This window comes from Sarcophilus harrisii, chromosome 2 (assembly GCF_902635505.1).
Source record: "Sarcophilus harrisii chromosome 2, mSarHar1.11, whole genome shotgun sequence".
NCBI lineage: Eukaryota > Metazoa > Chordata > Mammalia > Dasyuromorphia > Dasyuridae > Sarcophilus > Sarcophilus harrisii.
The window spans coordinates 406,657,863-406,683,103 of NC_045427.1; the positions used below are offsets into that span (position 1 = coordinate 406,657,863).

A 25,241-nucleotide genomic window follows, 5' to 3' on the forward strand; every position below is an offset into this window, starting at 1 on the left:
AATTACTCTATATGTTTTAAAGATTATTTTGAAAATATGCAAATATTTTGTTGTGACAACTTAAAACATCCAGAATGCCCCTACTTCAGTATCAAGAAAAAGCATAATTAGCAATTAAGATTAATTACTTGACAACTATACCTGTAATTATGTGATTTTCAGCTCCGTATTTTGAATAGAACACTGTTTGGGTGACAAAGAACTCTGACTTCCTGAAATGATATGTTTTCTGAGGTTGAAAATTTGACATATTTGGAATGGTTTCCCTCCCTGTTTTGGTTGTCCTGCTCCATTTAAATAATGGTGGGGAGAGAACAACACTGGAATCAGACAGAAAGGTCTCAGTTTTAAGCTCATTCCGGTCTTCATTAGCCTTGTGACTTTTGGACAAATCATTCTCCCTTAACTGCATCCTCTTATTTCAACTATAAAATGTAAGGGTTAGATTAGATGATCTGAGACCTTCTCAAACTTTGTGATTCTGAGATTTCATTATTGTCAAGAATTCTTTGGGTTTTTTGTTGTTGTTGTTGTTGTTTGATGAGATAAAAGAGGCCATTCTTTGCCTCATTTTTACCTAACCTTAATCACTGAATAGGTGCTGCCTCAGACAGGCTGAGACTTGGGAAAGACCTTAGCTTAAAAAGGCCGAGGTCCCCCACAGCATCCAGGCCCACCATCCTGATCTCTGGCTACTGACCCAGATTGCTCTGGAGGGGAAAGGTGATCTTGCACAGCCCTACCTCACTTAAATTCAATTCACTTGCAAGTCATGACTTCCTGACATCATGGTCCTCTTTGAGAACAAAGGACAAACAACAATTACTTATCAGCCTTGTTTTGGAGTCTAATATGTCTCCCAAAGTGCCACAAATTGATATTTATTTTCAGGACCCAGGTGGTGCTTCAGTCACTCAAGTTAAGAGTAAAGGTCTGAGAGGCTCCCTACTAGTTGAACTGTAGGAAAATTAACTCTTTAGTCTCAGACTCAGAGGTGTGATCCTCTGAATTCTGACACCCTTCATACATAGTTTGGTGACCCATACTTTCTATTAATAAATCTTAAAGGTGCTTGATTTGAAAAGACTACTGAAAATTAGAATCTTCAGTATCAGGCCATGAGTTGCCTCAAATTGGTGATGGCATTACTCTAATCTCCTCCCTATGACTGCTATTCCAGTAAAGCAATAGTTTTATTCTAAATTTTCTGTTACCAAGATACCCGAACTTGTATCCCAGTTAACTTACAGTTGGAGTTAGTGGGTTTGCCCCTCCCTATCTGTTATTTTATGTATCATAAAATAGCATGTGAGAGCTGAGTTATCTTGAAAGCATATCCATGTTAGCAAATTATGAGTGCCAAGACATTTATTTACTAACATTTGATTCAAATTGATCTGTTGGTTCTGTGCACAGGCAAGTTTGGGAGGAGAAACTCTAGCCAATGATTAGGAAAAGATAGCCCAATGGGCAAGGTGAGCTCCCATTTTAGCAATGAAAATCCATAGAGGAGTTAAAAATTGGCAAGCTTTAGGAAATGGGCCTCTTACTTCAAATCGTATTCAATAGTTCAGAATTTAAATCTTTTGAAAATAATAGTAATTTGGAAAACCAGCCAGTGTTACTCAACAAAGATTCGACCTGTATTTAAGTACTCAGAACATAATAAGCTGAAACTGAGATTATATATTGTACAGCTGGTTTCATAAATAAAGGTTTCTAGAGATCAGAGACTACTACTAAAAATCCTTTAAATGCTGAATTGGGACTTATTAAGTCATTATTCTGTATATTTATTGACCTCTCACTTAAACAACCTTGTGATTTCCTACATTATAAACTACCATTTATATTGGACTGTAGCATGTTTTCATTTTTCTTACCTGTGGCTTGTCATTGTTTGTTTCAGCAATATCGGAAATTGAGCCAGTCTTATTACCCTCTCCTGGAATGTCTCACCCAGGACCACATGAGTTTTATCACTAATTTAGAGCCTCGGGTGCTCATGTACTTTCTCACATCTATCTCTGAGGGACTAACTGCTCTTGGTAAGAATCACATAGAACTCTGATTTTTGGATGAAATACATAATTGTGGAAGCTTAATATATTTGCTTTTTTTTAAAACAATCATATTAAAATGGGTGAAGGGAGAAAATAAAATGTCATGAATCCAAAGCAAAAGGTGATTTTATCATTGAAATTCAGTATGGTGGAAAATGTTCCTTTTGTTTTACATTGAAATGTGTTTTGCATTTGTTTGTTTAATTATAGTTGCTGTTAGATATTACTATGTCTCCTTGCTCTGATGAATTTAAAGACTTTTCAAAATTGTTTGTCTTTTTGTGAGATCTAATATGATTTTGTTGTTTGCCAGCTATATATTATTATATCTTCCTTTGGTCAAGAATTAAATGAAGGCTGGTACTTGACAAAGTTACATCCCATATGATGTCAGAAAAGATTGTGTGTGTGTGTGTGTGTGTGTGTGTGTGTGTGTGTGTTAAGAGAATGGGGGAGGCAAGAATGAGAAATCAAACCAGCAAGCATTTATTATGTGCAACATAATATGATAGATACTGAATATATAAAGACAAAATACCATATTCTCAGAAAGCTTTTATTCAATCAGGGGATACAGTGTATAAAGAGGAAACTATATGTGTCTAGTATATATACATATATGTATGTGTGCACGTATATTTGTATGTATATATACACACATGTTGCACAAGTACATGTATATTTAAGAACTGAGGAGGGTGTAAATACTAATAAGTAGGGAATAAGGAAAGACTGCCTCTAACCAGATGACACATAAAGTGACCCTTGAAGAAACAGAGCATCTCAGAGGCAAAGTTTTGGATGGAGTATGCTCTAAGCATGGTGGTCAACATATACAAAGACAAGATATAGAAAGTCAAATTTAGGAAACAGCAAATGACCTATTTGGAACATGGTGCATGAAAAGGAAACATGAAATAAGCCTAGAAATCTTTATTGGCACTATCCTGTGAAGGATGTTAAGTGCAAAACTGAAGAATTTTTTTTTAATCCAAGAGGCAGTAAAGAAACACAGAGGCTTTTTGAATAGGGGACCTACAAGGCCAGATATGTGCTTTAGGATAGTTATTTGGGGAGTTATGTGCAAGATATATTGGAGAAGGGAGAACTGGGAGTTGGGACAATAATTTTGGGGTTTGCTTTGTTGTCAATATTCCAAGTGAAATCTGGTGAAGACCCATATATAAATAAAGAGAAGGGAATGGATATGAAATATATTGTGAACATGCTTTTTAAAAAAGACTTTGTACTGATTAGAATGAAGGAGAGACAGGAATGATTAAGATTGCAGACCTAAGTTACTAGAAAGATGGTGGTATTCAAGAAAAATAGAGAACTTTGGAAAAGGGGCAAGTTTAGAGGAAAAGATGAAAAGTTGTTTGGGTTTGTTTTTGTTTAGCAAACTTTAGAGGTGTCCCAACAGGTAGTTGATGATGTAGAAATGGAAAGAAATTAGGGCTGTGTGTATGTGGATCTGGAAGTTATCGCAGAGAAATAAAAATTGATCTAAGCATTGTGGTCAGCTGAGTAGATCACTAAAAGTGGTTAGAAAGGGAAGAGGACATAGTGTAAAGACTTGGATTACATTCATGCATGGGGACAAGTCATAAATGATGATCCAGTACAGAAGTCTCAAGAGATGGTAAGATAGTTAAGAAGAGAACAAGATGGATGACATGAAAGCCAAAAGAGGAGAAACTATTCAGAAAGTCATTAAATTGACCCAAGTGTGATAGCTATACAGAGATATCATTCTAAGAGTCCACTAGATATATTCCAAGAAACTCAAGGGAATCCAGTATTGTCAGCAAGCCTAACCAGATCCTACTACCTTTTCCATACTGGCCTCAATTAATTTGTCTCTAGTTCTGATTCTTCTTTAAAGCTGGTTGGTTAATCTTACTGGTTTATTAAACTGGCTCTTATAGATTAAATCCCATTATTATATGCCCTTTGGGATATAGCATTGTGGGATTTACAGACAAGAAGGACCTCAGAGGTCATCTAGTTCCCAGATTTTTAAACTGTGATTTCTGATCTTATATGGAGTATTGTAACTAAATGTGGGATTGCAAAATTAAGATTTGTTATCAGTAAATGTTTGATTTTTATACCTTTTTAATATAACTATAACTCAATATAACTCAACTTTAATATAACTCAAGGTCATGTAAAAATTTCTTGTGGGAAAATGGGTCACAAATGGAAAAAGTTTAAGAAGCCCTGATCTATCTCAACCTACTTATTTAACAGATAAAAAGGTAACAGAGGTTCAGCAAGGTTTACAAACCCACATTAATATAGTTGACTTGGTGACAGAAAAGAGATTCAAACCCAGGTTCTCTTAACTCCAAATCCTTAAGAACCATGTACTTAAGACCTCTTCTGTCACTTAATAGCTCCAGCATTCTTCAGCCTAGTAATTCTTTCAAGGTGAAAATGTTTTTTTGTTTTTTTTTTTTAAATGATTTTGCTAGTTCTTGTTTTCTTCCAATTCATCATACACATCAAAGCTAAATCAATCTTCCTAAAGCATCAATTTCTTAGTTTATTGATATATTTTGTTTTCACATTATTTTCACTTCCAAATTTATTCTTCTGCCTTCATCTACCAATCTCTTTTAACAAAATATTTTTTACCAAAACTAGTTCATTACATCACTAAGATTTCTAGATGAAGGTTATGGACATTTTAGTCACTTTTTGGCATAATTCCCAATTGCATAACACCAGCATTATGTCACTCCTTGCTTTAAAACTTACAAAGTCTCTTCACTGCCTGCCTAATGCAGCAATAAGTCCTTAGCCAGGCATTCAAAGCCCACCACATGCTTGCTCTAGTCTATGCCTTAGATCCTATTACTCTTCCAATGGTATCCTTTTTTTTTTCCATCCAAACTTCATTGCAGAAATGTCTTTAAACACACTGTGTTCCTTCTGCACTTTTATTTATGCTGTTCTCTCCAAATGGGATAGAAGGTTCAATGCCATCCTCTCGCCAGTCATGTCCTATTAAGGCTTTAGATGCAGTTTAATTATTGTCAGCTGCAAGAGCATTTCTCAATTGCCCAGGCAGGTGAAAAGTCATCTCCCCCACTTCTGCTCTAGTTGTATCACTGTTTAAGCACCTTTGGAGGTCAAAATCTAAGTTTTAATCCTCCTATCAATGCAAGTCATTAGCTTTTTGGCTTAGCTGTGTAACTTAAGTTTCAGTGACTTGCCCAGGTAATACAGTCAGAATATGTTGGAGATAGAATTTGAAGCAAGGTTTTGCCAAACTCAGGTACAGTCCTTGCTCCACCATGTCATCTCCTGCTTTATGTGCTGTCTTGTATATAAAACTATTATTCTCATGTCTAACTAAGGCAGCGCAGTGAGCTAATCTGGAGTTAAGAAGACCTGGGCTTCTAGTTTTTTCATTCTTCTTTGTGTGACCCTAGACGAGTCACTCATACTCTCTGAAGCTCTTGTTTTGTCTGTAAAATGGGAATAACAGCACTTTCCTTCCTGTCATCCATTCAAGGGCATTACAGTTAAAATAAGTAATATATGAGAAAATAATGTATGAAAATTATTGTGTTCTACATATATATTGTTAATAGCTTTTTTTTATTTAACATTTTTATTGATTTTTTTTTCACTTTTATGTTGGCTAGATTTTCATCTCCTTAGGGGGTCAGTATGGGAAAGAGTAGAAAAATTGAAGGGTCAGAAGTTAGGGATGCTGGGGATGGCCTCTGGTACTTTCTTATATGGGTCTCTGAATAAATTATAGCTAAGCCTCAGTCTCCTTATCTGAAAACTGGAGAGAATAATACCTATATACTATATAATAGGGTTTATTTAAGGCTCAAACAATACAATTTATATTAAGTACATAGTATTTTATTTTCTAATCAAATTTTTGCCCACAGTATTAGAAATACTGGATTCAGAGAACTATTACCACCATCATTACCTTCCATTTATGATAATGTTTTACATTTAGCATTTCACTCACTTCTCCTAACAACCCTATTTTATGAGCTTAAGGCACATCTTCTTTGAACCCCAGTTTTCTGATCTGTAAAAAAGAGAGCAATAATCACAAAATTTCAGAATATCTTTGTTGGAAAGGACTATAAAGACCATTTTCTCCAACTTATTTGAACAAGATCTCCCTCACCAATATCCCCAAGAAGCAGTCAGCCTGCCTCTTCTTAAAGTGAATTTCTAAAGAAAAAACAATAAAGAGATTCTTTGCTTCCAAAATAGATTGTCCCTCTTTTGAATAACTCTAATGATTGTTTTTCCTAACTTTGTTATTTGAAACAATCTGTTATCTCCTCAATATGGACAACTCCCTCCAGTGGTACAGATGACAGTCTACTTACACCTTCTCATAGGATACTCAATGAATGTTCTAAAAGTTCTGTGCTACATCTCTTGGCATTATGTCAGTATCAATGGAGTACAACTAGATAGCACAGTGGATAGAGCAGTAGGTCTGAAGTCAGGAAGGTCTGACAATAAATATGTTTTGAGTTAAAAATACAAGACAAGGAAGAAGTGTACTAACAAAAAGCAGTATAGTCCCTCACCTCAGAAAAATTTGTTTGAGAAATATTCTGTAATCATATCACAAATAATTGTTACATGTTGTCTTACTGGCCATGGAAATAATTTCTTTATATAAATTCTTAGTTTCAATGGTTTTTACTTGCTTTTTTTCTCTTTATATTACTACTATTTAGAAAATTGATAAGTACATTGATAGGATCTTATATTCACTAAAAATGGAAAGCACTGACATGTGAATTGTTCATTTTTTCTAGAAATAATAATAATAATGGCTAGCATCTATACCATACCTGTACGCCAGGCACTGTGCTAAATGATTTATAGACATTATCTCATTTGATCCTCACAACAATCCTGGGGATATAGGTGTTATATTATCATTCCCATTTTACCAGTGAAGAAACTGAAGCAAACAAGCAAAATGACATGTCCAACCAGAAGTCATATTTAAACCCTAGTCTTCTTGACCCTAGATCCATTCTCTCTCTCTATTCTGCCACTATCTGCCTTAGCAGTGTGTCTTAGAGACAGTAGTCAAGTATGTTAAAAGATCAATACCTGTATTCTTTTTTAGTGGTTATGAATTATAAGAAGATACTTCTAGATAATGTTCAGGTCACAAATCTATTTAGAATTTAGAGTATATTCCTAGTAGAAAGAATTGTAGAGAAGTTGGGGAAGTAATTGAATCAATGATAGTAAAGTAACTAGTCTGAACTGTTCAATGTGATATAAAAAATTCAGTAGTCTTGTAATTGACCAGCATTCATTAACGTTTTAATGGATCATTGTCCACATATTTGATTAAAGATGAAATTTGATTTTATTAACTTCAGGCCAATTGCAATATAGAGAAAGGAGAAAAGGAAGAAAGAACAGGGGAAAGTAAGGGTAGACAAGACCACATCTTTCCATTTGGTGGAAGGAGAGAATTCCCTCTTCTCTCTCCCCCGTCCCCCAGATACCACTTAGTACAGTGTGTTACTCACAGTCTGCATTCAGTAGATATTGACTGAAAAGTAAAGGTTGGAAAGTTAGGGAAAATGCACGGAAACAAATTGCTGAGCCAAGTAAAAACAGAATCTTTTTCAACATTACATAGACTATTTCTCAGACTTACCGTGGGTCCAGTGGGAAAAGCATTGGCTGACTTATAACACCTGATTGCAAGCCCTTACTTTCTGTGTGACCTTGAACAAGTCCCTTAATCTTTCTAAGCCTCTCTTTTCTCCTCTGTAAAATAGGGGTGATAATACCTTTATTTTGTTGATCCCAAAGTTCTAAAAAGCCAATGAGATATGTGTGTCAAATACCATGGAAATAGAAAAGGCTTGTGGTAAAGCTGTTACCCACCTCATTTGCTTGAGCTGTTCCAATTGTGTCTATGTCCGGTTGAGCTTTGAAATACGAGTTTTCATGGTTCTTCTACATATTTCCTTGTTTTCTTTGCATGATTTTTAGCCTTTTATGCCTGTGTTCTTCTTCATTTTGAAGCATTTGATTATTGTTTCAAAAAGATCTTGTTCCATGATTTCAGCTATTCCCACCTTTTGTTTCTCTAGTCCTGATCTCTAATTTCCTTTTACCTTTTCTAGAATTCTGGGTAGATCTCTTGCTACTTTATCAAACTGAGGAAACTGAATTCATTATCTTTTCCTAAAGTCTCCTCATCATTGTCAATAACCTTTTCATTCTTTTGTTCCCCCAGTCACAGAACATAAATTATTTTCCATTTTTCTCTCTTTTTCCCCACATCAATTCAGTCACCAAGTCCTACTGATTCTTGATTTATGTATAGGATTTTATGTATCTCTTTCTTCAAACTGAAGCATGCACAGCATCATATCCTGATAAACTACATGGGCATGTGGACTAAACCAAGTTGACCTCATGAGTTAAGGAGATATCTACCCCCAGAATATGAAGATTTCCCTCAGAGCGAGGAGCAGATAAGAATAGTTTGTTCCAACAGCTATAAATGTGGTTAAGGCAAGTATTTGTGAAATGCTTAGAGCTCATCCTGATGCTAAAGATACTAAGGTCATCCACTGCATCCCCCCTCACTGATCATCTTGACTTTTGTCCTGCTTTTGGGCTACAGTGACACTAGAAGAGTGAGGCTGACAACTTTGTGTGATTCTGCCTCATTGGAATGCAATTCATGTACAAGTCAAGACATCCCTCTTCTTCCACTATTTTACCCCAACATTGTGCTGTCATTGGTCTTCTAAAACAAAGGACAAACAACAGTAATATTTCTTTATTCCGACATCCCAGGACTTTTATACCACATTCCAGGATTATGGCAACTGCCTCCTAGAATCCCTTGCTCCCAGGAATTTCTAATTATTCCCAGTGGTCTCTTTTTTCTCTCATACCTGTGACTTCATTAGTTTAAGGAATTTCCAGAGAAGGGAACTCCCTCTACTAATGTAGATGGGCAGCTGTTCTGCTACGTAGCCTTTGCTTGAAACACTGAGAGCACTGAGAGTTTAAGTGATTTGCCCAGAGTTACTAAAGCAGTCGTATGTGTCAGAAACTAGGTTTGAACCAGATCTTCCCAGCTCTGAAACAGGCTTTTTAATCTACTATGTTGTACTGCCTTTCATAGTCTGCTTTGCCAAATCTAAATTCTTCAGTAGAGCATTCAAGACCACCAGCAACTCTTCTTCACCTTTCATATTTATTTCATTTCATGCCAGTCCCTCTGAATATCCATCTCAACCAAGGAAATCTGCTTGTCTTCACTCAACCTGATACTCACATCTTCAAAATGGTCTGTGTTATCTCCTTAAAAATGCTCTCTCTCCCTTTTTAATCTCCTTCAACCAAATCCAGTGAAGTCTTTAACATTCAGCTCAAAATACCTGCAAAAAGCCTTCAAAGATTTATTCTTCTTACTCCATGCTAATCAATTCTGTGCTCTAGCTAACTATAATTTTATACAAGTTGATTTGTACTCGTTCATATATTTTCCACTTGCCATTATGTTAACCTTTGTTTCTTCATCTGGTGCATAATCTCTTCAAGGACAGAGATACTTCTTTCATTTCTTTTAGGTTGGTGCCTAATCCAACACTGGGCCCGTAATAGATGCCCTTTTAGTCCTGCTCCTGATTTTCTAAACTTCAAAATCATGCCTTGACTACAGTCTCATCCTACAACCTCCCTTTACTAGGGATCTCCTCCCATTGGAATATCCTAACTACTACCTCTACAACTTTCTCAACACAGAGAATCATTCCATTTTGTGAAGGATCCCAGGTGTGCCTGCCTTCATTCCTCTCCTTGCCCTATTCTTGACTTTCTGGACTTGAAAACCATGTTTTTGTACCAACCATCATTCTCCCTTCTCTTCCCTTCCCCCTACTTTTCATCTCCTTTTGTTGTTGTTATCTTCCCCCATTAGAATATAAGCTTCTTGAAGGCATTGGCTATCGATCTTTCTCCTTGTATTTGTATCTTCAACATTTAGAACAGTGTTTGACATATAGTAAGTCCTCAATAAAACTTTATTTTCTTCAGTAAATGTTCCTTAAATGAATGGATGGATTGCCAGAGTGATTTCTGAGTTCACTGAATCATGAGTTCAGGTCCCACTGAGTCATGGGACCATAGACTATTGACCCTTTATTTCTTATATCAGTCCCAGATTAATTCTATCCTGGGAAATTTATCAATTAAACTATTTCTATTTTTAATTCTAAATAGTCTTTCCTATCTACATCTTTTCCCTAAACTCCAACCTTCTTCCCAAACCATTCCATCCAAAGTTCTCTCCCTTCTATGATAGTTGAGAAGTTTTGAGCCAGAGCCAAATTTGAACTTAACCTTGTTATCCTTAAAACCCAATTAGGCACCTCTTTTCTGTGTAGTTAGAGCATCTAGATGGCTCAATGAAGAATGTACCAGGCCTAGAGTCAGGAACACTCATCTTCCTGAGTTCACAGACACTTTTTAGCTGAATGACTCTGATCAAATCATTTAACTCTGCCTCAGTTTCCCCATTTGTAAAATGAGCTGGATAAAGAAATGGCAAACTCCAGGATCTCTGCCAAAAAAACCCCAAATGAGGTCCTGAAGAGTCAGGCATGACCAAAAAAAGATTGGTTCGTATGTAGTTAACTTTTTGAAAGTAGTCTCCGATTCCTGGTCATAGGGCTAAGTGGGAGGAGCAGGAATAGCAATGCTATCCCTGGAGAGGTGCATGGCAGCCAGGAAGGGCATGCTTCCCTGACAAACTGCCAGACTGTATGCTGTTGGAAAGGGCAGAGTGTCTATTAGAACTTATATGTCATTCTCCAAATTATAAAAATAAAGCACCTAACCTTTTATTTAGAAAATTAAATCCCCTGAGCTGACTTATTCACTTGGGCAGAATATAAAGATTCATGACTTTTTGTCGCTCCCTTTATGGCTTGGGAATGTTAACATTTGAATCTAATGCAATAGCTTGAGCCACCGATGAAGAAGGCCAAAAATACTCATTTCTCTGCACAATTCATTCTAGTTCTGACCAAATGCCCCATATTCCCTCTGATTCCACATTTTATAATATCCTCTGAAATAATATTTATTCCTTTTGAAGCCCCCAACTATAAATCAGTTGTAATGGAAGCTCTCCTCTGCTTTTATTGCAAGGATAAACACTCCAGTCTCCTTGTCTAAAGTGTTTACATGGCTTTTTCACAGCTTACTCAGTGTACTGGAACCTCTTAATGCAACCTGCATGGCATGTGATCACGAAACTCTATGTGAAGTCTTTATAATTTTCATATGATTGATAGCATATTGCTACTCATTGGTGGGGGGAAATCAGAGCCATGCTATTTTTTGCTGTCTTTTGTAGACGTTAAGTTACTTATTAGGTTTACATTCCTGATTGAACTTCAAAGAAAGATTCTGTGGGAATTGATGGAAAAGTGCAAGCTACTTGATTCAACAAGTCTATCTCTTTTTTTTTAATGGTCTAAAGATGGAAGTTGCCATATACTGCATAGCTTCTTTAGGACACTTAAAAGTAAATTGACTGTCTGTTGAGATCATTCCTAAAACCACTATTATGTGATTGGAATCCTCTGATGCTCAAATGGACCTGGTTGCTTAGCATCTTAATTACTAGGACCCTTTGCCTTTCTAGCCTACCAGTTCTGTAGCATGCTGGACCATCACTGCTTCCCATTCGTATTCTGTGCCTGATTCTCCACTATTTATGACCTTATCTAAACTATGTCTTCTAGCTCAAATGTAACTTTCCCAGAGTTTCCTTTAAATACTTACCCAATGCTTTGAATAATGCTTTTCTCTCTACTTGTCATACTTAAATATATAATTCTTTTGAAATGACAATTTAGGGCTTACTTCCTTCAGAAAGTATTTCCAAGAGAGCCATCTGAACCCAGAGAGAGGACTGTAGGGATTGAGGGTCGATCACAACATAGTATTTTCACTTTTTGTAATTGTTTGCTTGGATTTTGTTTTCTTTCTCATTTTTTCCTTTTTGATTTGATTTTCCTTGTGCAGCATGATAGTTGTGGAAATATGCATAGAAGAATTGCATGTGTTTAACACATTGTTTGCCATATAGAGGTGGAGCTAGGGGGAAGGGAGGGAAAAAAATTGGAACACAAAGTTTTGCAAAATTGAATGTTGAAAACTATCTATCTATCTATCTATATATATATATATATATATCTACATATAGATATATATATATTTTTTTTTTTTGAAAATAAAAGCTTAAACAAAAAGAAAAAAAAAGTTTCCAGGTTAAGTGTACCCATTTGCAAGACTTATGTCACAAACCGTTCCCCAATTTGGTTATTCTGATGACACTAAGCTTGGAATCAGGAAAACTAAATTTAAATTACATTTCTCCTGTTTACTAATTCTGTGACTTCGGATAAGTTCCTTCATCTTCCTGAGCCTCAGTAAACTTAAAATAATGGTCTGGATATCCTTTAGGATCCATCCCAACTTAGTTACTTCCTTTAACTATGATTAATCTGTGGTCTCCATTATTATTGTGAATTGTATGATGTTCATGATTCCATTTGAAAGCAGGGTGATCTCCAGTTCTCTAACACATAGGTCATATATCCTGTGGGAGTTCATAAAGTGTGAGTAGATTGGTTGACTCTCACTTCCGATTTTGGAGGTCTATTCAGATATATCCAAGTTTGTCCCTTTGCCAATTATTCCAAACCATTGGAATCCTAGGAAATCTTTCTAATTTTAGGAAAAACTTTCATGAATACTTTATGTGATATTTGAGTGATATATACATGGATAGTTTACATCTTTACACTGGAAATAAGATATAAGCTAATGATTTTTCTGATGAACTATATAATAATGCCCAAAATGTCTTCTATTAATGCTTCAGAATCAGAATGTAAACCAAGAAGAAAAAGCATGAGTTAAGGAATAAAAGAGGCAGCATGCCTTAATGAACTTAGCTTCAAATCCTACTTCAGTTATATATGTTATATTATCACAGGCAGACATTTTAAACTCTCATAACTTTTATTTCCTCATCCAGAAAATGGGTATAATAAGATTGACATTGCTTACTTAATAAGATTACCCTAGACAAAGCATTTTTTAAGACCTTAAAGTATAGTATAAATGTAAGATATTGTTATTAGGATCAAAGTTATGTCTCATGTAATAATTGTTTTGGTAATGGAGCTTCTTATTAAAAAGTTGCCCTAGAATAAAGAGACATTTTGAGATGAGAATTGGAAAGTGGAAGAAAGAGTTTAGATAGAAAGCAAAACCAAAATAAAAGCAAAAGTAGACAAAAAGTTGAGAGGTGGAAAAATCAGAGTAAGACATGATCCTGCACACAGAAGGACCACAAGGTGGTTTACTAAACCATTTACATTTAGAGTGGTTTACTAAACCATTCCTCTGGGCCAGTCGCTGTGATAAGTACTTAAGGTATAAATAAATGCAAGCAATGAGTTCAGCCCCTGCCCTAAAGAAGCTTACATTCTAATGGAGAAATCATGAGGAAAGGGGAAGACATCATGGCTTGATGCTCTAATTCTGGGCAAGGTAAGGTGAAAATTTACCTATCTCTGGGGCAGAGTCTGATTAGAATGGGGAAGGAAACTGGCCAGAGTATAGGCAACACTAAAAAACTGAATTTCTCCCTCCAGGGAGCAGAATAAGTGCCCCATATATGGGGGGAATTCTGATATGAAGAGAGATGGTAAGAGTAGAAAACTTTCAAAAATGTGGAATGTACATGATCATTCTCTCACTAACTTATTGTAAATCATTAAAAATTCACTTTATCTCATGGTGCTTCAGTTTCTTCTCCACAAAATGAAGATTATGAAGAGTTCAAGAACTAAATGATAACTTATATTATTCTTGGAATGTGTGTATTTGCATGTGTGCACCCATGCTTCAGGGCAGACAGGTAAAAATTATTGACTAAAAAAAAAAATATATATGTGTGTGTGTGTGTGTGTGTGTGTGTGTGTGTGTGTGTGTGTATAAACAAGTTAAGAGTTACTACTTTAGGAGCTCTTAGTAGTTCTAAATGGTAAATGGTGCATGAGCTCAGTATTAGTGCAATAGCTGTCTAATTGGACTGAGTGGTCATTAACCATAGTGACTAGTTAGCTGTGTGATTGCTACTCATCAAGCCCCTTTACTTTTGGGGGTCTCAGTTTCTGAAATTTGACCTTCCAGATTTTCTAGATTGTTAGAAAGACAAATAAGATAATGTTAGATCCCTCAGAAAATCAGAAAGTCCTAGCACAATGCAAAGGGCATTATCATCATCATTATTATTATGAACTTCCATATTTGCCATTTGAACATGCATTTCAAATAAGACTGCACTGTTGTTACTTTTGTTTTTGTTTTTCATTTTTGCAGACACAATTGTCTCTTCTAGCTGTTGTACAAGTTTGGATTACATTATGACCTACCTCTTCAAGCACATAGCAAAAGAAGGCAGGAAACCACTTCGACATCAAGAAGTTTCCCAGGATGGTCAGAGGCTGCTCCATTTCATGCAGCAAAATCCAGATGTCCTACAACAGGTAAAGGAGGCTCTATTCCCTGAGCTTAAGTGATGAAGCCTTCAGAAACAGGGAAAGATTCCTGAATGTCTCTTAAAATAAGTAACCTTATGAGAGTCTTTAATGAATTGTTAACCATTAAGTATTATTCCCTGAAAGTAGGATGACACCCTGCCCTCCTTTCCTCTCAAGGAATATCAGAGTGATTACCATGAATACCTTCTCCCACCAAGATGAGGAGCTTAACAGGAAGATGATTCTCAGGGATATATTAGAAGTTCAGGATAGAGCTGGTGATGGTCCCCAGTTTCCTTCTTACATTCCCAATATTATTACCTTGAACTTGTCCTGTAAATGCTAAGCTATTATAGTTCCCATTCATTTTCAAATATGTTTTCTCATTAGCTGATATGGGCTGGGCTCTAATTTAATACAGCGCATCATTTGGAGATTCACACTTTAGGATACTTCTTAAGGTATTTTAATTTGGCTCATGAGGAAATGTAATATTTTCTTATTTCTCTCTGATGTATAAAATGCATTCGTACAAATCACTGTAACACAGCATAACATAAAAAATAGATAGAAAAATGAATACATATATCAAAAATATTTCAAATAGAGCACTAACATTTATCCATATAGATACCATCATTCTTTTCTTTAGGATAGCTCTCCAAGGTGTTTGCAAGTTTGGAAAATTATGCCTAAGTGTTGTACTTGTATGCTGAAAAGTTTTAATTGTTTTATTTTGCTAAGTCACATGTATCATAGATTATGATCTGCAAGTATTAACATCACAGCAAAATTGTGAGCCTTTAAATAAGTCACTGGTGCTGATGTTGGACTAAATCAACAATTAGCAGAAAAGTGCCTTCCCCTGGGAAATGTATAGAGAAAAGTAGAAGGAACCTAAAATATCATATAGTAGAGTTCCCTCATTTTATAAATGAGAAAACTGAGGCACAGAAAGCTAAATGCATTCAATTTGTTTTTCCTTTGTTATGCTTAGAACCAGTTTAGTTCATCAAATATTCAGCACCTACCATATACAGAGTGCTGTGCTAGACATTAGGAAAGGTACAATATTTGTATAAAACATACTTGGTGCCCTCTTTTATCTTGGAGTCTAGTAAAAAGATATGTTACATAAATAATAATAATATATGATGGTTCATAAAACACATACAAATAAAATAAAATGTCACTTAAAATCTGAGAGAGCAGTGTCCATTCTCACCCCCAGGAAATCAGGGAAGGCTTCATTGACAGGTTGGCATTTGACTATGAAAAATTCAACAGAGAACTTTGGAGTTGATGGGTATTCCAGATGTAAAAATGTCTTCATCCTAGTTATAACAACATTTCAAAGGAATTAGGAAACTTTTTTCCTCCATACTTCAGGCAACTGCTAGCAGATGCTGATATTTGATGGAAATTACATGAATTGTGATCTCAAATTACTTTCTTTGTTGGCTTCATTATTAAGAAAAATATATAACATGGGCAAGACTGTCATCCTAGAACCCTTCATGAAATGCCATGCCTATGGCCTATGTGTTAGTGACTCATCCTTCAGGGAGTATTTCCAGATAATTGGACATTGTAATCACAGTATCCCCTCCTCCTCCCATAAGATCTGGCAGCAACTTTGAAAGTGGTAGAAAATTTTAGCAAAAATCAATAGAATCTCTGACCATAGAAGCCAAATTTACTTGGATTGGTCGCATCAAGTAATGCCAGTTTCAGGATGCCCTTATAAAACTAGGAAATAAAGTTCCTTGTGAAACTTAGTGTTGATTTGGGATTGTTATATGTTTGTTTACTGGTTTAAGCAATTTTTATGTGTTAATAATACTTGGTAATTCTTCAATTTATAGCATATGACTAAACAGTGATATATCTTTATTAACTTCATTATCAGTGGAATACATTCTATTTATTTTGAATGTAGGCTTTTAGATACCATATTAAATATTAATGACTGGTCTCTGGTAGTCAGCATAAATATGATTTGCATTAGCACTAGGTTATATCATATTGAGTGCCTCTGATGTCAACTGCTGGGCATGGTAATATCTGACATCATCTCCTCAGGTCACTGACAACTTTGACCCTTATTCTCTTGCACAGTTTCTGTCGTCTCAGAAGCTCTTTTGAATTGATTTGAAATTTTGACTCTTCCCTTTATGAGGCAGTAAAATTGATAATTATTCAGATGGGAACTGAACGCTGAGTGAAAAATCAATTCTACCCGCTCTCTGCTGTGTATAAAATTACTTCTGAGTCTGCTGGACTGAACGAATGGCCAGGGTAAAAGCAGCAGGCAGGAATAGTGGAAAGGATTAGCTGGACGGAGCTAATAGCCTAAAGGGATGGACTCTGAGACAAGGGAGTGGGCCGGTTGGGGGTTATTATCAGCAGTGATGGGACTCATTGATCATATGTTTACATCAGGTTTCCACTGGGTTATAAATCAGCCCTGAATAGCAGCAGAACCCAAGGCCCAGCCTCTTACCATGGGGACACTGTATTAGATTATTCTCATTTTCACACTCAGATGAAAAGTGAGTCATTGATTATTCATCGGTTGCCCATTAAACACTGGTTTTATAGATGATTTGACTATCATGGAAAGTAATGAACAAGGTTGCTGCTTCATAACTAAAGGTTTCAGTTTTCAAGACATCTGTGTCGGTTAAGTAATGCCTAACCCTATTAAAAGAAACGGGCTACAAATTGCTTAAGAGTGCTGAAAAACTAGACCCTAATGACTAATTGTGCCTTGAGTTTAGAGCGGGCTTGTCAGCTCTTTAAACTAAACTGATGCAATGATCTTGAAATTATTTACTAGTTGGAAATGTTTTTTTTTCCAACTTGAATCTATTTTGCTAGAAGCATAATTGCATATTTGAGTGTCTGTTCTAATATGCAAAAAGTATCTCTATATACTTCTGTAGTAAATGATGTATGGATTACATGAGGGGCATTGGAAAATCCTTTATTATCCCGAGAAAAGTATTTTTAAGTACATCTCATTAGGAAATGTGGCTCTTTCTGCCCTAAATGATGCATTCTCTTAGCTTCTTATGTTTTCATAGACATCCTCCAAACAAGCAGTCTTCTATATTTTGCAACACATACTAACTCAAACAACATGAAAATTGGACCTAGCTGAGAAACCTGTGTATTTATCATCAAAAGAGTCAAAGTTTCATGTTGGATTTAGCAGTAAGGGAAACATCATTGTTCTTGTTTGGCCAGTGAGAGTCACAGTGATCTGAAAAATCAAATTCTTCAGGTAGCTTTATGTCATTAAGAAGATAAATTTAAAATCCAAGAAAATGGAGATGGTAACTAGATACTAGAAACTGATCTGTTAGCAGTCATTTGATTAAGAAGATAGAATTTCCTGGTCAGCTTTTTTAGTTTTTTTTTTTTAATTATCAGTAACATTATACATTACTACAACTATAATCTATAAATGGGTTTTCATTTAGCTATGCCTTAGAGTAAAAACTTTGTCTAAATTAAGCATAGAAAAAAAATGTTTTGTGGAACTGAAGGTGTATTTCATAGGCATGATTGTTTCTGTTTGAGATTAGGAGAAAAGAATAAAATGATATTTCTGCTCCTTCAAATAGAAACTGCTATGAAATAAATGAATTGGTCTAGAAAGAAGAGTACCTTCTGTAACAATGTATTTCATTTGAGTAGTATATGTTAACTGAGAAATATGTAGTTTTCAGTGTTGCTGATTAACAATTAATGCACAACTAATTTAATATGTCATTTTAGCTTTTATAATCTGAAAGAGAACGATATCAAATAGTGGAATCACAGCCCCACTTTTCAGTTCATATTCCTTATTAATTTGTTTAACTCAAGCTAATCTTAACAAAAACCAAACATATTCTAATTATTATTTTCTCCTGCTTTGCTTTTTCCCTTTTTAAGATGGCATTTAACTACAGATTGTGAAAAGCTGTCATAGACTATAAAGATCATACTTCAGTAGGGACTTAAGCTGAAAGAACATTCACCCTTTTCCTCAATCAGTCAATCAATGAAAATTGCTTTTGTATAGTGCTTTTCATGACATGCATCCCAAAGTGAATTACAGCAAAAAGGAAATCAGCAGCTCTTTTTTCATTTCTGTGTTTAGATTGAAGTGATATTGCTCAACATTTTGACATACTACATGATACATCTTTCACACTTAAGATTCCATTCCATAATACTAAGTAGAAGAAAGTGCACCAGCACATTTAACTGATATTGAGACTTTGGCCTGTGGATCCTGAGTGGGATTTTCACACTGCAAAACACTTAGGCAAATGAAATATGTTCATGAGTCCATCTTCCTTTTTTCACTCTCCCACCCTTCCCTTTTAAAAATAATTAGCCAGTTTACCTAATGTTAATAAAAACATTCCAATGATTCAGAAAGTGTCCCCTTATAGCCCATCAGCTCCTTCTGTTTGATTTGTGATATTGTTATCAAATTCATAGCAGCAGACTGATGTCATGAGCATAGGAATAGGACTTCACTTCAGCCTCAGACAGAAGACAATGATCATTTGAAAAGGGAAATGCCTGTGATAAATCAGTTGAAAAGCTGAAAGTAGAAAATAGGAACTCAAATTTCATGGCAAAATAAAAAAAGTTGTACATTTGCTGCCATTTCAGTCATCTTCACCCCATGTAGTAAAGAAAGGTCACTTTTTGGGAAAATAAGCCATTTAAGAGGGATTCTTACACAACTAAACCAAAAAGTGAGGATTAAACACAAATTTAGGATTTTCCCATCAGAAGGAAATTCCCCAACATAGGACTTTCAAAGGTAGCTCCCACCAGTCATTTATCCAACAAAAACATTTATAGACTATAACATATGTAATCCATAGGCTATAAAGCAAATGGGAATCAGTCATTCTAGTCCCTTTAGTTTTAGGGAATCTCATGTATGCAGCTACAGGAGATTAGCAGGCCAAGAAAGAAGAATGAAAAAGAGATCTGAACTTTATGCGTACAGTCAATCCTTGAGCCCATAAGAAGGGAAGGAAAAGGAATAACCATTTATATGACCAGATGCAATATGCCAGATACTTTACAGATATTTACAAATATCATTTGAACCCCAAAACAGCCTGTGATGTTTGTGTTGTCATTATCCCCCAATTTACAATTGAGACAATTGAGACAAACCAAAGTTAAGTGACTTGCCCAGTCATACAGCTAGTGAATGTCAAGCATTCAAGGTCATATTTGAATTCAGGTCTCCCTGACTCCAGGCCCTGCTTTCTATCCCTTGCACCATCCAGCTGTCATTAAAGACAATGGTTTCATAGTAGAATGGATACTGGATTTAGTGTCAAAGGACTTGAGTTCAAATCCCAGCTCTACCCCTTTTTACATGACCTTGAGTAAGCCATTTAATCCAATTTAATCCTGGAGAAAGGGATTAAACAAGGTTTCTCTAAGGTGTTTTCCAGCTGTAGGTCTATGGCAGAAATGTTTGGATTCTACCTCTCAGCTATAAGTTGCCTTTTTATGACTTTTTTAGCCTTCCAAAGTTGCTCTCGATATTCATTTTAAGCTAGTTTCAACTCAGATCTCCCCAGCTCAGTACCCAGCACTTTATCCATTGTTCCAACCTAGTCACCAACTGTAACTGCAATCCATACACACACACACACACATACACACACAACTTGCTTTACATACTTGTGTACACATATACATAGATACACATACAAACAAGCAGATAAATTTTATAGATGAGGAGGACATTAAAACCAAGCAGCAGAAAAGGAGACCAGTAAAATCTTAGAAATTTGATGCTTATGAACCTTCCCTCCCTCCATTACCAAGCTTTGAATAGAAAGTGGATATATTAACTAAGAATTAAGAAATGTCATCATTATTTTCTTAAGCAACCAAAATAATGAGCACATGTCGTTATTTGATTATTTTCTGCTCACACATAGTATGTTATAATACAAAACAAATTTCTCCAACAATAGGCTCCCTAACGATAAAATGACATAAGAAATCTTCAAATGTTTTTGCCATGTTGCTTTTTTCATATTTGAAATATGACCAGAAGATTAATATGCCAACTCAATGGATCTAACTGCATTCTTGGATTTTGAAATTTCAGATTCATAGGTTGTAACCATAATAACTATTGAAGAATTTACATAGTGCCTATATTTAAAAATTGCACAGAACTCTTCATACCACTTATCTAGTTTGACCTTTAATAATCCTAGAAACAAGAAAGCCAAGTTTAAAAAAAAGAATGGGAGTGAGACATGAGCAGAGCATGTTCATTTTAGGTGATATTTTTGCATCAAATATTTCTTTAAAAAAAAGTTGAATGGGGAACCAGGATAATTTTTCCAGTTTCAGTGTCTAGGAGTTCAGCCCACAGTGACCTTGGATATGAAATTATAATTGTTGGCAAAAGAAGGGTAAAGGGAAGGAGAAATTGTCTTGGAGGAAAGAGTGTGTATGTTTCTAAATCATCATTTTTAGATGGCAAAAGCCATCTTAGCAGGTAGATATATTCTTGACATAATAAATTAAACAGCAATATCAAGATGAGATTGCATTATAATGCACTTTAAACCATTAAAATTCCACAGGGAAACTTTGTTCCAAATACAGATACAGAATGAAAAGTGACCTGAATCTCATTCTAAATGTTTATCAGAGCAGAGGGATTTTTCACTGGGCCATGTGTTTTCTACCTCTAAGCACAGTTTAAAGATGTGATCCAGGAGTATCATAACTTGCCTTATTAATTGAAAGCAATGGAAATCTACCAGATGTAGCCTGAGCCAGCAGAGACTTGGGTGGCTAAGCAACAGAAAAGATACCATATTGAGTGAGCCAAAATCCAGTCTCCAAGTCATTTATTTCCACCAGTGACAATACATTTAGACTCCAGTGTTTCAGCATTGATTGATGGTTTAATATCATATATAATTTTTTTAATGAAGCAAAACCATTTAAATATGTTACCATTTGCACTGGTATTCTCCCATGTACATAACTGCATTTAATCATTACTGGGATTGGTTTTGATCCTTGTGTAATTTGTATCAGAGAAATAACTGTCAAAGCCATCTTATCATGGTGTTGAAAATGGTATATTTTGCTATTTATGTGACTTTGATTCTTTCTTCCCTACATCTAATTAACTGTTAGAACTTTAGCTATTACCACATAGGAATTCCATGTTTACATTTCTGTAAGTGAAGAATTAGCAACAATGTACTTTCCCAGGTCCCCTTTTTGATGATACAGTATTTAAGTACGTCAGTATGATAAATTTGATTTGAAGTTTGATCTTAATATTTTTAATATTAAAATATATAATAAAATTTTACTATTTAATTATAAAACAATTTTATCCCCTTCTTAAAGTTGCTAAATAAGGCTTAGATTATCATCATAGTGGTGCCTTTTTGATGTGAAATTTTCAAAACTAGAATTGAAAGGATAGGAAAATTTTTTGTTGTTGGATATCCCTCCTTTGCTTTCTCAAAGTAACAAGTATGAAATGCACGTATGGAAACAAAAAGGAGCAATTTGGGATGCTGGAGAAACTAGTGAGAGGTGTCAATGTCAGATGAGTACCCTTAGGCAAGGCAGCTGGTACATGTAGGCTTTTGTTTATCAGTTACTGGTTTATGTAGCCTTTAGGCCAGCACAAGAAACAATCACTCCTACAGGGTCAGCTGCTGGTCAGAAGCAAAGTAAGAAAAGACTTTGCGCTAAAACACGTCAGCCATAATTTTAGTACAGCTGGCACCTGCTACGGGTGCACAGCATGAAGGTTAAAGGTCAAAGAGGCAGTTGTTCAAAACTCAGTGATGGCTTAAAGGGACTTGTAGATTAATCTGCTTTATTAACTTCTCTATATTAGATAACTATTGCTGTGAATGACAGTACATCTTTTTGAATAAGTCGCATCTCTTTCTCTTTTAAATTAGCTTTTGAGTAATGAATATTAAATAGAAGGCATTTCAAGGGTAATTAAATGAAAACAGAATGATGTCATTTTGCAATCATATTTGTATATTTATTGTAATGTTTTCCAATGGACTGAAAAAAAAAAAGAAATTCTTTAAGAAAAAATATTTTAAATGAGGAAATTATATATCCTCCATTATCCTCTCTTTAAACTACAAACATGCTATATTGCAAACCAACATTAAGTAAGTGGATGCCGAAAGTTTTATATGGCATTTTCAAAGGTCGTAAGAGTTTTATTCATGAATGAAAGTAACCAACTCTCCTTTATAGATCTTTTTAGCTATTCTTTGACACACAAATTTCTGAATTATCTTTGCCATTCTGCCTTCAAAACACCAAGGGAATATAAAGAAAAAGTAAAAATGGGTGGATTTATATAAAGCAGATGGTGAATAAGTTATAAGCAAAAGAAAGATTATCTTGGTTCACAATAGTCAGCAACATGCTTTGCAGTAGCATCTTATTTGGTGACACCAGAAATTTTATTTGATCTCAGAGTTTAATATTCTATTCCATAATTGTAATTGACACTATTAGCTGTTAATGGGAAATGATGAGTAAAAAGCACCAGTTCTGGGTATCTTTTGGCAATATCTTATCCAGTGAAGAGTCTGCTTGACACATGGGCTAAATATTGTAGCTAACTTTGAAGCAATAATTAGAAATCTTTGTTTAAAGAATATAGATTTATCTGCCCACTCTGAGTGGTTTTTCATACAAATGCCATCTGCTTTTTTATACTGAAGCTACACATACACATACACATATCACTCCCAAATTTCAAGGAGAATTATACTGGACATCATTGGGAATTTAATTTGAACATGGTGTATAGGTATAATAATTTTAAGTAGAGTAAAACAAATGTAGAAAATGCATAATAGTACCCAATCCAGGTCAGGAAGAATGTCAGGATCCCCCAAAGGGCTTGTGTGCATCCTTCAGAGATAGTTACCCAAGTTCAACTAGGACAATGAGATACTTCCATAGCACAATCCTTTTCTATCACCCTTTTGCAGGGGCATTATCCAGGTTTCTGGAACTGCACAGCAAGTAAGCAAGACTGGGAGGGTCATCCCAGCATAAGCTACATAAATTCAACTGTTGAATTAGATTTTAAAATGACCACTTCTTGTCTCTCTAGCCAGTAAAAAAACACACACACACACACACACACACACACACGCCAGCATTCTAAAGACAAATGTAGAATTTCATTTTTGCTGACATCATTTAAAAAGATAATTATTCTACTAGTACCGTGAAAATGAACTGCTCAAGTCCAAGAATTTGTATGGCCACTGGAGAAAACAGGCCTAAAAATAAGTCACAATATTTCTTTTTCCATTTAATTCAGATAAGACTTCATGTCATATAATGTCTTGATTTTTTCCCCAAAAGATGACTGAATTAGATATCTTTTATTACTCTGCTTTTCCTATCAATGTTTTATTTTTCTTCTGGAAGTTTAGATAAAAGACATAACTAGGCATGAGATATAGGTTTATTTCCAACCTCCTTGATGATACATTATCAGAAATCCTGCCTTTAATTTTCAGATGTTTCTGAAATAGTGAGAAAAATATAATAATAATAGCACACATTTATATATCCTTTGCAATTTGAGAAGTTTTTTTGCCCCAAACAAATCCAGTGATTTGAGTAATACAAATACTCATACTCCCATTTTACAGTTGAGGTAACTGAGCCTCAAAAAGGCTAACTGAATTATTCACAGTCACATGGCTAGTAAATGTTAGAAGGACTTGAGTACAGGTCTCCCTACTGCCATATAAGTGCCATGTATTTGAGTAGACCTTTCTTCCCCACACATTCACATATTTCCTTTTTTTTCTCACTTGCCTCTCTGAAAATGAGTCTGAAGCAAATTACACTGCTAATTGCATAACTGAGGAAAACAGGAAAGAGGGATACATATCATATTTTTTTCTTTTCTTTCAGAGAACATAGGGTGAAAGGCAGTTTTTTCTTGGTTGTGATAGTATGTGTATAAAAGCATAAATTTATGCTATACTTTCCATTATACAAAATATTTTCTTCAAAGTAACCCTATGAGGAAAAGAGTCAAATACTATTATACCCTTTATCAGGTGAGAAAACAAGCTAATACAGTTTGGGTGACTTTCTCATAGTCATTGAATATAAATTCATATATCCCACTTTTTTTCTTCTCCTACACAACCACTCTCTCTAGTCCCTCTTGCTGGGTCATTATCCTCCAAATATCTATTTAGAGCTTTTTCTTTATACTTTATACTCTCTAGGTGATCTCATCAGCTCCCAAGGATTCAATCATCAGCTCCATCATCTATGCAGATTACTTCCAGACCCATATATTCAACTCTGCTCTCTCTTAAGATCTATTTCTAAATCACCATCACTACTGGATGCGCATCTCCACCTTAATACCTCATAGTCTAAACATATGGAACTCCTCTCTAAACATAACCCTTCTTCAGACTTTCCAATTTTTGCTGTGGGCACTGCTGTCTTTCCAACTACCCAGGCTTGT

At 35.3% G+C, this 25,241-nt stretch overlaps 1 protein-coding gene across 2 annotated transcripts in view; it reads left to right on the top strand.

The window, feature by feature from the left end:
- RANBP17 (RAN binding protein 17) overlaps nucleotides 1–25,241 on the top strand; it is a 339,284-nt gene that overhangs the window by 297,828 nt on the left and 16,215 nt on the right. For both annotated transcript variants that reach the window (XM_031953652.1, XM_031953653.1), the window contains 2 exons: nucleotides 1,910–2,048; nucleotides 14,517–14,683. In XM_031953652.1, coding sequence (XP_031809512.1) covers nucleotides 1,910–2,048; nucleotides 14,517–14,683 — 306 coding nt within the window. The remainder of the gene's footprint in view (nucleotides 1–1,909; nucleotides 2,049–14,516; nucleotides 14,684–25,241) is intronic.